At 43.5% G+C, this 17,598-nt stretch overlaps 1 protein-coding gene across 33 annotated transcripts in view; it reads right to left on the reverse strand.

Annotated features, from left to right (window-relative positions):
- The window catches only part of TCF7L2 (transcription factor 7 like 2), a 202,567-nt gene that overhangs the window by 112,761 nt on the left and 72,208 nt on the right, over positions 1-17,598 (reverse strand). For 20 of the 33 annotated variants that reach the window (XM_070363907.1, XM_070363906.1, XM_070363903.1 and 17 more), the window contains one exon: positions 10,584-10,685. In XM_070363907.1, coding sequence (XP_070220008.1) covers positions 10,584-10,685 — 102 coding nt within the window. Of the gene's footprint in view, positions 1-10,583; positions 10,686-12,111; positions 12,199-17,598 lie in introns of all 33 variants that reach the window. The other 13 variants (XM_070363905.1, XM_070363897.1, XM_070363900.1 and 10 more) reach the window with 1 other exon arrangement.

Consider the following 17,598-nt stretch of genomic DNA (forward strand, 5'->3'; position numbering starts at 1 on the left):
TACATAAACACTAGTGGGGTGATGACACAGGCTCAGCTGCAAGTCAGAAGGTATTAGGGTGGATTCTCAAGTAAGAAAGTAGACACGTGGGCAAGCCCCGGTGCTACAACGATGCACCGCGAAGGTAACAGTAAAGGCACACTTGTTCCTGACAAATCAACCCCTGTCCCTCACCAGAAATTAGTGTTCTGCTTAATTAATGAAGCATCACAAAACAAGGGGAGAGAGACACCTGCAAAGAAATAAAATCATGGGGTTCCTTGACTTCAGGAAACTTACAATCTGGTTGAAGAAGCAAGCCCGTGCATAGCGTGAATCAGCCAGACAAGAAAGGACAAGCAGGACAGGACTGGGGCCAAACGCACACTTCTGTGTTATTTACTGGAAACATAAACATAGGCAGATCCATGAGTGGAGCTCGAAGTACATCCACGTTAATTTAAAGCAGGCTCCCACGCTGGGTAAACAGAGCAGGTACTGAAACTAAAACAACTTTCCAAAATATGCACCCATCTTGGCCCTGAAGAGCCAAGAAGAATTCTCCAGTCAAGCTCGCTTTAGGGACTCTTGCAGTTTCCAAACACCCAGAGGAATCAAGAACCTGCCCTGAAGAAACTGAATGCATAACCCAGAGCTTCCCTAAACCTCTTTCAGGAGGGAACCTTTTTCCTAGCAACTTTATTAACACTCGGTGACACAAACGTCAGGAAACACTAGCCCAGAGCTGCCAGAGTTTTTCGCCCGAGCACAACTCACAGCATTTGGAAATGGTTGCAACTGATTAGAGGCTGCCAGCCTCTGCCACACTCCCTGTGGACTGATCTTAAACAGGGAGACAAATGGCATTTCTAAAAAGGAGGTATGTTTTCCCAGAAACACAATCCAGGATGATATTCTTAACAAGTTCATATACAGCATCAAAAATACTATCTTTGCCTAATAATATGCTATTAACAAAAGAGAAAAAAAAGTTTGATGATCTGACTTTGTTATTGTTGTTGTTTAATTGCTAAGTTGTGTCTGACTCTTTGCCACCCCATGGACTGCAGCCTGCCAGGCTTCCCCATTGTTCACTATCTCCCAGAGTTTTCTCAAAGTCAAAAAAAGAGCTACTAAAATGTAAAAGACTACAATTCTTTGGGTTTGTAAAAGTATACTCCAAAACCTCTAAAAATAGCCCTAAATGTGCTTCATATATTGTGGGGGGCTAAAAAAGTGTTTCTATAATTATCTAAAATGAATATATGTCATTCTGTACAACCATGATAACATCAGCTGACTTTAAAACCTACTAGCTATATAAGAAGCAATCATTTTTGTTTGCTCATTTTGAAAGTGAGAGGCCTTAGGGAGGTTGACTTGGGCTGGGCTGGCTAGGTCTCTTTTCTGTAGCAATATGGAATAAGGGCATATCCTTCCCAGGAAGCCTGAACTTTTGCTTTTGCTTAATTCCCCAGAGACAATAAAATCATTCTGATCATGGTCAATCTAACTCTCACACTCTGAGGATGGTTATTAACACTGAGACCTGGCGGGAAGACATTTGTGGCTACATATCAAGAAATGTTTTAAACTTTTGTTCTCTTGTAACTATATTCCTAGCAATTTATCCTAAGAAAATAATACAGGATGGGGGTGGGGAGGGGAGGGGGCCACACAAAGATGTTCATCACAGGTTTATTTAGAATAACCAAAACAAAAGGAGATAAAGACCCAAAAATATGGCATTGATTAAACTAAATAGGGATACAATCATAGTATGGGCTATTATGTGGTCATTAAAAATCCTTAAGAATTTTAATGACATGAAGATGTGCTTAAGCAATTTTCATTTTAAATAAATCCAAGGTTGAAAATACTGAGCACTACTATGAGCTCAAGAATGTTAAAAACAAATATTAATACACTCGGAAAAGTCTAGAAGGAAACATACCAAATATACCAAACAATTCGTAATGTAACATCAGACTGGCAAGATTAGGGGTTATTTTCCAAAGTGTTTACAACGAACATAAATTTTATGAATGAGGAAAGCTATACTTAACAATTATTGTCACTTATTTTAGAGGTAGGGTTTTTCTCAATCAAAAATGTGTCGTTTTCATACTTAAAACATTAAGAGAAGTCACTGAAGACGTGAGTCACCATGGAGGACAATCTTGAGCAAACTTGGTGATGAGGGAAGGATGTTTCAGCGTTAGCACCTTAGTCTTAGGATGGATTGGTGGAAGAAGCTTGAGCGGAGCTGAACAGCAAAACACAAATCAAGTCTGAGCACTTCAAGGACAGAGACTTCAGTGCAATACGGAGACAGACCTCTGAGTCCATTTTCTACCGAAGCAAACGGTCTGCATCAGAAGATAGCCAGGTGCCCCATCTCTGTGTCTGAAAACAGCACGGCTGGCAGAGGGACTTCTGAGTGGTGATTAAACAACAGAAGGGACAGCACTGGGTGACATGCCTTGTGATCTGAAGGTTGTGAAACTCTGTAACTCTGTGATTCTAATCTGAAGAGGATACAACCGAGCTTACACAATCCTTCTTGGTAGAATATTTCCATTGCCATAGTGGTCAGCTGCCACACCATGAACCCAAACCTCAAAACTTCAGAATTCCTCACCGTAGAGTATTTTCTGGAAGGAGATAGGAAGCTTAGACTTCTAACCACAGACTGTTACGGACCATCTTGGGGTTTACTCCACTCCCTCCCTTTAAACCACACCTGATCCAATCTACCACTTCTTCCCCAAAACAAAGATAACTTGGTCGCCTGGTTCTCAATATTAGCTCCTCATAGCGTTCCTTATAAAAAAAAAAAAAATACTAATATTTGTACAGGGCTCACCGGCTTGCTTTATACGCTTAGACAAAACACATACCTTTAATCGTGGTTCTGTGAAATGGGAAAGTTCTGACTCAGCTGCTGCTAGGAAACACATCTTAAGTATTCTAGAAAGTCTGGTTGAGTCACAGAGAAATGGACTTATTTAAAAAAAAAAAAAAAGAGGGAAGTGTATACACAGTGGAGGAAGAGGAGACAGCACAGGGAAGGGCTTCCAGGAAGTGAGCACAGTTCACCCTCTCTCCTGAAGTTCACCTGCCCCCGGAGCATCCGCCCTCCTTTCCCACAACGTGTCAGTGAGTCCTCTGCAGCAGCCACACCCAGAAACCAAATCCTTCGCCAAGCTCGTGGCCCACTCTCCAGTGAAGCTACCGGGTCTCCTTGAACAAGCCTGCCCGGGCCAGCGGGTGCTCCACCGGTGCTTCCCTGGCAGCGCTCTGCACGCGCACTGTGTCCCTCTGACCTTTCTCAGCGCCTCCGGGGTCAGTGGAGTTAAGATGATGGCGTGCTCTGGAGCTAGTCCGCCTTATCTCACAACCTGACTCCCACAGTTGGGCAAATACTTCACCTCCCTGTACTGAGTTCTTTCTCTGTAAAGTGGGGATAATGCAATTTCTGAAAATCACCTGGAACAATGTCTGGCACGAAGGAAACGTCCCAGACTTACTTGCTATCATTGTTATCATCGTTCATCACTGACTCCACTTTCTACATCTAGAATAGTTTTTCCCCCACACAGTGGGCAATCACGAAATATTTGCAGGATCCATGAATATGAGCCAGTGATTGAATCAATGGTAAACACAAAAACCAAGAGAAAGACCAATTAGAGCTACTTATCTAAATTCTGGAGAAGGAAAGCGAGACGTCTCCACCCTTCCATAAATACATTCTGAATAAATGGAAATCTAAATTTAATAGATAATCAACATTACTCTTGATGTCAATTTAATCCATTAAATTTGAATTGTAGATTAAGTTTGAAGTGCTCTCATTTCATATTGCCACACTGCTCTGTGGGGTCAGGAAACCTGGTATCTTAATCTCTCTAAAAAAGACAACTCAGGGAAATCCCCAGCGGTCCAGTGGCTAGAACTTGGAGCTTCCTCTACCATGGCCTAGATTCAACCTCTGATCAGAGAACTGAGATCCTGCCAGATGTGCAGTGTGGCCAAAAAAAAAAAAAAAACACAACTCACTCAACTCTACTTCATTTTAAAAGGAGACATTTTCCCAAAGAAGGTATGTGAAATATACCAATAGGTACACAAAAAGATGCTCAACATCCCTAATTAGAGAGATATAAATCAAAACGACAAAGAATTACCTCCTCGTATCTGTTAGAACAGCTGTCAGCAAAAGACAAGAGAAAACAAGTTTTGGTTAGGATATGGGAAAAAAAAGAATGTTCTATATTGTTAGTAGGAATGTAAATTGGTGCAGCCATTATGGAAAACAGCACAGACAGTCCTCAAAAAAATTAAAACTGGAACTACCTTATGATCCAGCAACCTACTTCTGGGCTTCCCTGGAGGCTCAGCTGGTAAAGAATCCACCTGCAATGCGGAAGACCTGGGTTTGATTCCTGGGCTGGGAAGATCCCCTGGAGAAGGGAATGGTTACCCACTCCAGTATTCTGGCCTGGAGAATTCCATGGACTGTATAGTCCATGAGGTCGCAAAAAGTCAGACATGACTGAACAACTTTCACTTCACTTCACTTCTGGGTATATATCCAAAAGAAACAAAAACAGGATCTCCAAGAGACATGTACACGCCCTCGTTCACTGCAGTGTGATTCACAAGAGCCAAGATAAGGAAACAAGCTACGTGTCCATCAACAGACCAACAGATAAAGAAAATGTATTACATACACCAAGTGGAAAAGCATTCAGCCATAAGAAGGAAATTCTGCCATTTGTGACAGCATGGAGGGACCTTGAAGGCATTACACTAAGTCAGACAAAGACAAGCACCGCATCAGTTCAGTCGCTCAGTCGTGTCTGACCCTGTGTGACCCGTGGACTGCAGCACACCAAACCTCCCTGTCCATCACCAACTCCTGGAGCTTGCTCATACTCATGTCCATCGAGTCAGTGATGCCAGCCATCCAACCATCTCATCCTCTGTTGTCCCCTTCTCCTCCAGCCTTCAATCTCTCCCAGCATCAGGGTCTTTTCCAATGAGTCAGTTCTTCACATTGGGTGGCCAAAGTATTGGAGTTTCAGCATCAGTCCTCACAAATGAATATTCAGTTCTGATTTCCTTTAGGATTGACTGGCTGGATATCCTTGCAGTCCAAGGGACTCTCAAGAGTTATCTCATGGTATCGCTTACAAGTGAAATCTTAAGAAAAAACCACACAGAGAGTCCACCAGGGACCCAGGGGTTATGGAAAATGGCGAGATGCTGGTCAAAGAGTACAGACTTCTAGTTATAAAAAGAATAAGTTCTGGAAGCCTAATGTATAGCATGATGATTATAATTTTTGACAATACTATATCATGTACTTGAAAGTTGCTAAAAGACAGTAGATCTTAAATATTCTTACCACAAAAGAGAAATGGTATTTATGTAATGGGATGCAGTTTTAGCAACAGAAATAGTCATTTTACAACATATAAGTGTATCAAATCAACACACTGTACACCTCAAATTTATACAACATTATATGTTGATGGTATCTCAATAAAGTTGTAATAAAATTTTTTTAATTAAAGACAACTCTTCCACCCCAAACCTTCTCCCCACCCAGTATTTCCCATTCAGCAAATGGCATCTCCACCCACCCACCTTTGACCCTCTTTTCTCCCCTCACTGACAGCATCTGATCCATCCCTCAGTTCTACTGACAGCCCCTCCCTCCAAATCTGTCCGCTTCACCTTCCCCATGGGCAGCAGTGTAACCCGAGCCAAAACCTTCCATGATTTCACAAGGGCAGTTGGGATGAAATATCAAATTGTCACCGCATCTAACCCAAGTCACTGTCTCCATGCCCCAAGGACCAGCAGCCATTGTAGCTGGCATCCTGCTTCTCTCACAGCCAGCCTCTCTCTTCTTTAGGACCTTCAAACATGTTTTATCTTCTGCCTGGAATATTTTCTCACCTCCCATCCCTTCTCTCATACCTTCACCTGGTCAACTCCAACTGATCCTTCAAATCACATGTTAAATGCCACTTTCTCAGGGGACAGTCCTGGCCTGTTAATCCTCACCAGCTTCTCAGTGGACATCCCAGCTCCTTGATCATATACCCTCACAGGCCTGGTAACCCCTCACAGCACCCAACACAGAGCCTCCCACCCAGGCAGGGGCTGCGACAGTTCTGCTGGACTTGTGTCCAGGACAGAGCCTCCTACCACATAGCGACTGCCGCCCAGCATCCGACAGCACCAAGTAACACAGCAAAACACCCGTGTGTACTTAATAACGAAGAGGATGCTCTCCAAGTTATTGGTTGTTATTAACTGCTGCAACTCAGTACCCCCGCACCCCATGCCCAAATTCTTCAGAAACAACAACGAAAGACTCAGCACGCCCTCTGAGCTGAAAACTCTCAACTCAAACGGCAGACACCCTGTCTGAAGCCCTACCATCAGGCTATATTTCATAAGAGCCTTCCCGCTCTCTTTCAGCATTTAAGCAATAACAACAACAAAATAAAAGAAGTACACACTCCAGTCTGGCGGGCTCTGCTCTTTGGGATTCAGGCAGCTTTCTCATCCCACGCCTCCATGCTCATTACACAACAAAACACATAAGACCCAGAACCGCTAGAAATACACCCCAAGGTAAAAACTCCACGTCTACTTCAAAAGGAAACCCCCAAGACACAATGGTAGGAGCTTCTGAAGCCTTTTGCCATTTTGTAAGATACATACTATACCAAAATATCACAATTTGGGGTACCGAATCTTTTTTTGCTGGGTACAAAGGAAGTTAAAGTCTTTGTATAGCAAAGACACCTGGGGTGGTGTCCAGAGAGGGGCTCCTCACAGGGGCCCTGGGGGTGGGTTGGCCAAGACTCAAACGCCACCACTTAGCACAGCTGCCTGGCACTCATTTTGGAAGAAGGAATTTAAAAAAGAGCAAAGAATTAAAAATATAAACACCACAGAGAAAGAAACAGGAGCAAGTTCTACAAATCAGAATATGGGGAAGCTGAGGAAAGGAGAGGATCCTGGCTCTTGTGACTTTAGAAAGTTCATGAATTTCTGTGGGAGTAAGGAAGAAGAGAAATCCAAGGGAGAGGGAGAGAGAGACATCTTTTGTATAAATTCCTATTTTTTGGACAGTCAAAAAAAAATTTAAAAACCATCACCCTTGGGGGATCATTTCTACTCTATTTTGAGCATAGAGTAGGAGCCATCAGATTATAATAAACAAGATGCTGTATTGGGGGCTTGCTTCTTCATATAAACATTATTCAATCAATTGAACTCCACTTGTGAAGAACATTCATTCTACACATCCTTTTTTTTTTTTTTTTTTACAATGTGGTAACCCACATACCACATGAGAAAAAAATCCAATCAGATTAAAATATGCCAACAAAACGTTTTAAATTCCCATCTGAAAATTCTACCCCCATGAGTACTACAGCAAGTTATTTTCCTAGCAACCTGTGATAGCTATAGTCCCTAATGATTAGTAACAAACGCTGAACGAACACTTCTCTAGTTTCAAAATAAAAACATTAGAAATAATTATGAAACAGCCTGGCACCAAAATTACAATAAATCCAAATTTCGGAGAAATTAGGAAGCAATCCTCAGACAATTATTTTGAAACTGGTCTGATGAAACACTGTGATGTGACAAACTTTTATTTCAAGAGAAAGAAAAACAAGAAAGTAAGGAAGAGCCCAGTGTCTGGAGAAAAGCTAGCATTCATCAGAGAATCTGATGGAGAACCAGAGTCTCCTGGCCAATGCTGAGTTATACAAAGACCCAAATGATACATCGGCCACGATCCAGAATGCTCCCTGTATAAATACAGACACACCGTACCTGCCAAGCTGGTTTGGGCTGACATGATGCACTGCGTTCAATGAAAAGGTGATCATAAGTTTATACTCCCAAGGTACACGACTCCTCAAGCCCCCGAAACTATACGTGATCCGGAGGTCAACAACTTCCAGACTTTCTTCCCCCTACCTTTTCATTCTCCTTCTACTAACTTCCTCCCCACCCCCAATATCTCTTCCTCCTCAGTCCTGGTGTCACATGAAGACTGCAGAAATCCACAATGACAGAGCTGACTCATAAACTAAAGACACCATTCCAAGGCCACGAGCATTAAGTATTTCATTCGGTTTCCTTTTTGCCCGAGTTCATGGCTTTTCTCCTCTCTTCAGCTCCCAAAGCCCACTCTTCACCACCAACCCACTATATAACCTCTATGCAGGGTCGCTCCTAGGTCCCCAGGAGCAGAGAACAGAAGATCGGATTACAGCTGCAGCTTCTTTCGACAAGGGTCTCCCTCAGAAGGGTGGGGTGGGCTCCACAGTGATTGCTATGGTCAACATGCCTCCTAAGCCACAGCAAAGGAAAAAGAAACCCAAGTCCCTTCACTGCGCCCCTTGCCAAAATCCACATCGGCTCTGCAAAAATGTTTTACCAGCTCCTCGGATTGTTAACTCATACACATGAAAACAAAGTGCCTAGGGCCTAAGTTGTGGCAACTGCTCCTATGGGATCTGGGGAGTCAGAGGGACAGAGGGAAGGAGGGCAATCATTGAAATCCTCTCTCCCAAAGGACAGACCCCACTCCTGCACGTGGCTAACACATGGACCTCCAGGTCATACCCACCAGGGGGCTGCAGCCCCTCTGGATCACTTCTAAGAAATGAGTCTTCTCAACAGACTCAAAGAGAGAAACACCTCCAAGAGATTTTAAAGACAGCGTCCTCCTTTCCTACACTTCCCACCCCATCCCAAAAAGAAATGGGTGACTTCTGCCCAGCACTTCTAAAAGCAGAAAAATAAATTTCAAACCTAGACCCCCATTGGGAAATTCAGGGAGGCAGGAAGAGTGAAACAGACTGGCTTCCTCACTGTACCCTCAAGACTTGTAAAACAATCTTTGTGTATTGTTAAAATATGGGTTTTTTTTTTCATGGCATTCATTTTTCTGGGAGAAACCTGCATGAGAACCCCAAGCCAACTTCTTTATGCCTATGACACTGTCTTTGACAGTGAGCCAATTTAGAGAAAGCAAAACAGAACAAGTCACAGAGAGTTACTTTTGACTCCCTTAGGAGGGAACAGTCCACTAGGCCCCAAAAAGAGAGCTGAGAACTGGGCCCAGTTCCTACTCTGGCCGCTAACACAGCGTGTGACGTTGGGCAATTCACTTAAGGCATCTCTGGACCCGTTTCCTTTTCTGAGAGTAGGTAGGACCTAGCTGATCTAAGGTTACTTCCAGCCCTGAAATCTCAGCATTGTACGAGCATGTGTGATTATGAGCATCTGTTTTATCGAGGGACTGGAGGAAGGAGGAAGCTTCTGGGAAATGTCAACCTTCTTTCTACATGCCTCATTTATAATATAAGAATTCGTAAGACCTTTTCACAAACGACTCAAAGAAGTGGTTTTACCGAAATCAATTATTTTGTGAGATATATACACATACCATATGTATATTTAATATTCATATAACAGAGGCAAAACTCCTTAAATAATATATGCTCAATTATAACAAGTTACAAAATAAGGAGGCAGTTAGCCTGAAATTTGACACAATGTATCTTAAGATTTTTCTACTTAAGAAAATTATTTTGCCATTTTTAGAAATTAAAAGTAACACAGAGGCAAAATATATTAATGGATAACATTTTGTGATACTTAAATAAAATATACATGAATTGTTTCATGCTCTGCATAATTCTACCTGTCATGAATTCATTATAAAAATGTATCTTCCATTAATTATTTCAAAAGTATGAAGTCCAGCTCACGATAGGAATATATAGAAGAAAATACTCTAATAAGGCTGAGTTATCTTCTCAAGAGGTTAATTTATAAACTCCACTTTCAGAGTCTACAAAATCCTGAGAAAGTGCATTAAAAATATATGTAGACACATACTTTAGGTTGTAGTCTCTTGGCAGTACAAACAAATGTTTTCTGTGTTAAACCCACACACTTTCAAAGCCATGGATGTACACATTAAATTTAATTTAAGCCTTTCCAAGTTCATTTGTACTCTACGTTTCCAATCAATCAGCCCAGATGAAATCTTTCTGATATCAGTCTAGATTATTCCTTTCCAATAATTAGGATAAATTGGTGAGTATGTTGGGGGTAGGGGATGAGGGGAATAAGACTGGAAAGTCTCAAATTCAGGATTTCCCTTTTGAGTTTCCTAATTCTCTGCAACTCACCTCCCCTAAATGACTTTTTCAGCAAAGACTTGGGTACATTTTTTAAGTTGCTTCAATCCCTTTTCCAATCTTCCCCACACCATGGTGATTGTGCCCTATTAACTGGAACCCACAAAGCTAGATTCTAACCCAATAGTAGGTGAAAAAGGTAGCGGGAACATTTCCAGCTAGATACCAATCATTAAGGTCCAATAGCAAAAAAACTAGTGCCTTCTAGATACAAACCATATCCAAGAATATGCCCCCAAAGAACTATTTTTAACAAAAGAGAAAGTGATAAACAAGGTCTGTTATCAACAAACGAACATTTCATCTCCCCACAATAAAAGAAGCAAACATCTCTGTAAGGTCACTTACAACGATGTGGGCTGGCGACGGAGAGCGAGCATCCTTGAGGGCTTGTCTGCTCTGGAGGGTTCCCGCCTGGACATCAAGCAGTGGCCATTTCATCTGAAGATACTGGAGATAGCAAACAAAATGAACATGGAAAATGATTTTAGAAAAGAAATGTGACACAGCTACCCCAAGAGTCTTAGGACACATGACACACAGATCAGAAACTGCAAAACTTAAAAATATGCAAATAAAGACACCAAAAAAAGCGAAAGCAAGCAAATCAGGGGAACAAGGACAACAGAAGAGTCATGCAACACTGACAGGTTCCTCCTTGGAGTTCACGTTCACCAGGTACATGCGAGGAGCATCGATGTTATTAGCAATTAGTTTTGTCTTTGTACTCAAACTAGATATCACTGATACTACCTCATTTGGAGAAAACCAATGGGGAGAGGGGAGAGGGGAGAAAGGAGACCCCTCTTCTAAAGAAATAAAGCTAATGAAGTCTCAAGCCATGGATACCCTACTCAGTCGTTTAGTTGCATGCAACTCTTTGCAACCCCATGGACTGTGTAGCCTTCCAGGCTCTTCTGCCCATGGAATGGAATTTTCCAGGCAAGAATACTGGTGTGGGCTGCCATTTCCTACTCCAACGAATCTTCCCGACCCAGGGATCAAACCCGAGTCTCTTATGTCTCCTACATTGGTAGGCAGGTTCTTTACTACTAGCGTCACCTGCAAAGCAAACAGATGTGCCCAAGGAGACCATCAATTCCAAATCTGCTCTTTCAACAACCTTCATTTCTAAAATGCCATCATCCTTCACCTTCAAGAAAGCTGAGTATATATGTGTAGCTGTTCTTTACTAGAAGTTACTCGAGTCAGGTGAGCGAGCATGGAATTCCTCATCCAATTCCCAGCTTGTAAAACAAAAAGTATTTCTCCATTAAGAGATGCACAGACAGGGCACAATGCAATTTCTACATTCACAAAAGGTCAAAGAAATTCTTAAATAACACATGTCTTACCACATAGAGAAAAACAAAGGTATACCCAAATAGGCCCTTCTCTATCCTTCCCTGAGATAGAAAATGAACACATGACATTAGAGCAGGAGCACTGCTTCTGTCCAAAGTGACACCTCACCTTTCAGAGAACAACCACGTGATCCCGCTCCCCATCGTGCACATGGGGAAACCTGAAGGGAGGCAGCCTGTCTAGTCACAGAGATATTTAACACATATGTAAGCAACTTGCAGGCATCTGACTTTTGTTGATGATTTTACATCAGTTTCACTTCACAAACAAGCAAAACTTAAAGACACGAAGCTAAGGTTTTTAACAAGGACGTCCACACTAGCCTTTGTACCTCCAAAGGTCAATTGGTGAAGGCGCCATCTTGGTCTTTCCAGAGGCTAGTTTTATTACTAATTCTACAGAAACTTTTACTTGAGCAACACAGATTAAAGCTTGTCTCATGCACAGACTTCCTGCGAAGCATCATGTGTTTCCTCAGAGAGCCTAGGCTCACGTGAGGGGGCCAACTCACCACAGGTAAGTCAGGACAGAACGTGGCGAGGCTCTGACAGGGACTCGGGGAAGGTGGCCAGGGAATGCCAGGAGAGAAGGCGCATTTCTGAGGAAAGAGACTGGGGTGAGGAAGACTGAACAGAGGAGGTCTTGTCAACTCAGAACGACTCGGACAGGAAGAAAAACGGACAGCAAAGGGAAGTCCAGAAAGAAAGAAGGGTTTGCTCCACTCCCATGTGGGATGTTAGAGCCAAAACTATCCACAAGCTTTTCCATGGGTTCCTCAAATACATGACTGTTCCAGCAAATTAAAACCAAATTTGGTGATACCTAAAGCTGGAAGACCTAGCCCGGGAGCTACCTGCCAAACTGAATTGTCATTTACCCAGCCTAGATCTAGACGGAGTTGGAGCAACTTCTGCCACTTCAGGACTTTCACCTAGAAGCCGCCTGTGGTGAGGAAATTTGGTTACTGGTTCTGGTAACTCACCACAAGACCTTCCGGTGTCTCATCTATAACTGAAGTTGTCAACTGTGCAGGGAGTGGGTGAGGGGCTGTCGCAAGCACCAAGGAACTTCTAGGATTCTGGGCCCCTAGACAGGAAATGTCAGCAGGCACACCCCGCCCAGTGACCCTTCTAATTAAACCATTTCCAAACATTTGTCCGGAAGCAACATCATCCCAAATTAAGAGCCACTGAAGTAAATGTTTCCATGGTCTCCCTCAGCCCTATAACCCGAGCCAGCGGGCTATGGGAGTCTCTTCTGCCTGGTCTCACCCTTACTTCTTCCCATTCTCACTTGCCACATAAATATATGGGCCTCATTGGTCAAAACCACTCAATAGAGTCATTTCCTTGAGGCCAACCAAAATGGACATCTGCCAACACTCACCTCTTCATCACATAAAAGCCTGTGAAGAAAAATGCCAAGCCAAGTCGCCACACACCTCCACCTCCCTCTGCCTCAGTTGAGAGGGTTGGATTCACAGATGAGTTTTTGGCCATCTGCAAAAACTGATCTGATTGTATCCAAATACCAGCTCCCCAGATTGAGGAAATTTAGGCTTTGTTGGAGGTGACAGGCCAGCCCTAAGGACCCCACCCAAGAATGATCATACCCATAATGCAATATTAATACGGAGACTTATAATTCTTACTTTACATAAAAGCTTCATTGTGTGCCACATCCAATCTCCGCAGGCTACCTGCACCACATATTTTTATGAGCCTACATTTCAGCGCTCCGAGCCTACAATACACATAATTTTCAATTATGTTAGGGCAGCCCAGGATCACTGCCTATATAACATTACTGGTTGGAGGAAATGAGACTCGGCCCTGCTGCCCAGAGAGAGCTAACCAGATCCAGATGGTGGGGAAGACAGCCCGGTCCTGCCGAGGCTAGCCACTCTGCAGTGACAGCCCCAACCTCTCGATCCCGCTGTAACTCGATCCCACAGAATGGCTGGGTCCCCACGAGGCTGTGCCCATCCCCTGGGCCTTGACTGGCACTCAGGCTGACCAGGTTCCTTTTGGGGAAACTAAGTATGAAGCCAGGAGTTTTTAAAGGAAGTTATTAACCTCCTGCAAAAGTGATGGGTTTCCCAGGTTCCTTCATCTTCTACAATTGGTCCTTATTAATAGGGAAAATAAATAAATAAAGGGAAGAAAAAGGAAATTAGGTACTATTATAGCCTCGAGGAAAATCTTTTCCTTCCTGGAGACATGAAGCAGCAGGAAATTCTATTCTGTTGGGTCCTAAAGGAAGAGCTGAAGGGGGAGTCATCTGAGACTGGCGGAAGGGCTGGATCGCCACGCCACGTTTTCCCAACAGTTCAACTTCGGTTTTATATCCTTTTGGGGAAGGGAAAAAAAAGTTCCCACCATCCCACTATAAAAACAACACTGGGCTCCAGGCTCCCTTCCTTCTGGGCTGCTCAACGTGGAAATTATGAATTGCCTACAAAAACATTAAACTTTTCAACAAACTGCAATCAAACGGGGCTGTGGGAATTCCTGCATTGAAAACTGTTGAAATGGAGTCTACTCGACTTTCATTTTGTAAAAATAAATAAATAAGTAAATAGGGCCATCTTGGCTTAAGCATTTCATCCTTTGTTTAATAATAATGTTCTGGTCATGGCCCATTAGGGTTTCCCGCCTGCCCCCTGCCATCACATTTTATGACATATCTCAGGGAGCAAGCTTTGGACCTGTGGGCAAAGTCTTGAATATATATACACACCACCAATAGCCTGAAAGGAATCGAGGTGGTTTAAAGACTTGCTAAATTATCAGCAAAAAAGAAAAGAAAAAGGTACACAGCTCTAATTTCTCCTCGTCCACCCTCCCCAATAAAAAAGGGAAAGCAAAGGCAAATGGGGAAGGTCTCCAAGATCAAAAGCTACCTCCAGTATCTATGTTCCTGGTGATGAGTAGGTACTCAAGTGGGCCTGATAGGGTCTGCTTCCAAAAAGGCATCCCCATCCCCATGAGTCCCAATTCCATGACAAGGATGGCAAGGAGAGGCTACTTTCCTCACTCCCTTCCACTGATGGACGGGCACACAGAGATCACCCCTTATTTGTTCAAGGCAAGGTTGGCAAACTTCTTCTGTAAAGGAGTGTGTGTGTGTGTGCACGCACGCACTCAGTCATGTCCAGCTCTTTGCGACCCCCTGGACTGTAGCCTGCTAGGCTCTTCTGTCCATGGAATTGCCAGGCAAGAATACTGGAGTGGGTGGCCATTTCCTCCTCCAGGGGATCTTCCTGACCCAGGGATTGAACCTGGGTCTCTTGTGTCTCTGGCATTAGCAGGCGGATTCTTTACCACTGCACCACCTGGGAAGCCCTCTCCTATAAAGGGCGTGATGGTAAATATCTTAAACTTTGTAGCTAGACTCTGCTGTTGTAGAGGCACAAAAGCCACTACAGGCAATAATACATGTATGTGCTATGTCACGGCTGTGTTCCAACAAAGCTTTGTTTATAGACGCCGACATGTGTACGTACTGTGATTTTCCTGGGTCAGGAAATATTATTCTCCTTTTAATCTTTTTCAACCATTTAAAAATAATGAAAACTGTTCTCAGCTCACAGGCTGTACAAAAGCAGGTGGCAGGCAGGACAGCTTTCTCCCATGGGCTGCAGTTTGCCATCCCTAGCTTAGGGGCTGAGTGTGCAGATACCTGAATCATGTCAGACGGAACACATTCCTTCACTGGGTCTTAAAGGCAGACAGGCACACGCCACCACATAGAGAAAAGCACGTTCAGTGGCTCAAAAGCAATGTTGTGGATGAAGCGTCACTGGCAGACTCAAGTTGGAGGGGAAAAGGCTTGGAAAAGCATCTGAGCTCTCTGGCTGTGACTCCCAGTCACAAGGTCCAACCACTAGACCACAGTCTCAACGGGAAGAACCATCCCTCTTCCAAAATGGAAGTCTGAAAAGGCCTGAGCAATTCTGACTGGAAAAGGTCCACGTGTCCAAATGTTCTCGCCCAGTTCCCAGGAGACCCTGGCGACGCATCACATGTCAGGAGTCACCACATAAGAACACGGGGCAGAAATCCCACAGGTCAGGGTGCCGTGCCCTGGCAGCTTTGGGATCAACTCTCAAGGTTCAGATGCTCCTCTCCTGCAGATCTTCCATGCATCACAACGCTGGAATTGAGCCCCCGCTGTGCCAACCCCTTCTGCCACCAAGAGACGGCATCAGTCCCTGGCTTGGGCAAAATGCAGGATTCAGCGTGGGAAAGGAGCACCGTGAACCTGGACAGATTGTTCAACGGAGATGAAGCCAGTCTCTTTTTGGAAAACAGTCCTTCCCAGAGAAGGACTATCATCCAGAAAAGGGCTTGATTTTTACATTTTGAAGTCCTTGCTCCCCTCTCCTGGCCTGATATGCATTCTTTACCTAAATACAAAAATCAACCACAACAAAACAGCCTCTTCAATCCAAGCCTTTTCTCAGTAGGGGTGCTTTTTCCTAGGAAAATCCATTTTACAAGAATTCAAATTAATTGGAAACCATCCTCATGGCAAATTTGGACTGCGAGGTCTTCCTCACTCACTCATGCCAGAAAGCTGTACATGTTGTGTTTCTTATAAAATGGAAAGTCAATACTCTGCCTAAACACCCCACGCTGAGAGCACTGCCAGCCACAGCCTGTGACATGCAAGTTCACTCAACCCTCCTCCCCTGTAAGGCAACCTGCTCCCACCTACCCCCTGCAGGCTCATCAGGGACCAGACCAACTCTACGACAAAACTTCGCTCTAGAAGGGAAAAAACAATGATTATGTTCTCATCAATGAACTTTACAAAATAAAGGCTGGTGGCTCAGATGGTAAAGAGTCTGCCTGCAATGCAGGAGACCAGGGTTCAGTCCCTGGGTCAGGAAGATCCCCCGGAGAAGGAAATGGCAACCCACTCCAGTATTCTTGCCTGGAGAATTCCATGGACAGAGGAGCCTGGCAGGCTACAGTCCATGGGGTTGCAAAGAGTTGGACACGATTGAACAACTAACACAACACACCAGAAGCCACTTGTCCTAAGAGGGAAACAGGAAAACAGTGAGACCATAGAAAGTCAAATATTAATGCTGATGGCACAGACACACTTCTCCAGGAGCTCGTATCGTGAGGATCACCCCTAACACACATCCACAAAATTAGGTCTGTTAAGGAACAGGCTCGGCTGTCACTCCCTAAACCTATTTCATTTCTCAAAACTGGAAGACGGAAAATCCAGCCATCTTCTCTCAATAAGCAATTTTGCCCTGGGGATCATGAAACCCCAATTTATCCAGCATGGTTAACATATATGAATCTGTGATTAATTTCATACTCTAGCCCACCCTCATACTGGTACCAACAGGTTTCCAAAAGTCAACAGTGATTATATATACCTAACAGTGGGAACGATGTGAGACTATTTCAGAAGGCTTCAAATCCTGCAGGATCCTTGAGAGCCACTATTATAAAATTGGTCTACTTAATAACGCAGATGCAGAGGGTATAGGAGATTAGGCTGTTTTGTCCTAGTTCGTTAAAACAAAGTCTAAGAATTTCTTCTTTTGAAAACCCACAGAGAACCTAAGATAGAGGTTCTATTTAAAGAGGCATTATTTGCCTATGAAGCGTAACAGCACAGAAGAAAATTCAGGAACACTTGATTTCTACTGGTTGGGAATTAACATAAGTGAGTATATACTATAGTTAGCTAGGAAAAGAAAACCAAAGATCTCAGAAGGCTGGGTGTATTCTGAATTTGGAAAAGGAAAAAAGCTAAAAAAAAGTTCAATAAGAAGATTGACTTTCTTTTTTCTTTTTTTCTCCCCCTACCTTTCTCAATGACACGGACATAAAGGAACTTTGAAATGTTTCCCTTAAAGTCACAACCCCATTTCTCAACATAAAAACAATATGGGGGAAAGGGCCAGGGGCCGGGGAAGAAAAGAGTGATCAAGGCATTTGGGCAAAACAATTTAATAGCTCCAGCTCTA

The sequence above is a fragment of the Bos mutus genome, chromosome 26 (assembly GCF_027580195.1).
Source record: "Bos mutus isolate GX-2022 chromosome 26, NWIPB_WYAK_1.1, whole genome shotgun sequence".
Lineage (NCBI taxonomy): Eukaryota > Metazoa > Chordata > Mammalia > Artiodactyla > Bovidae > Bos > Bos mutus.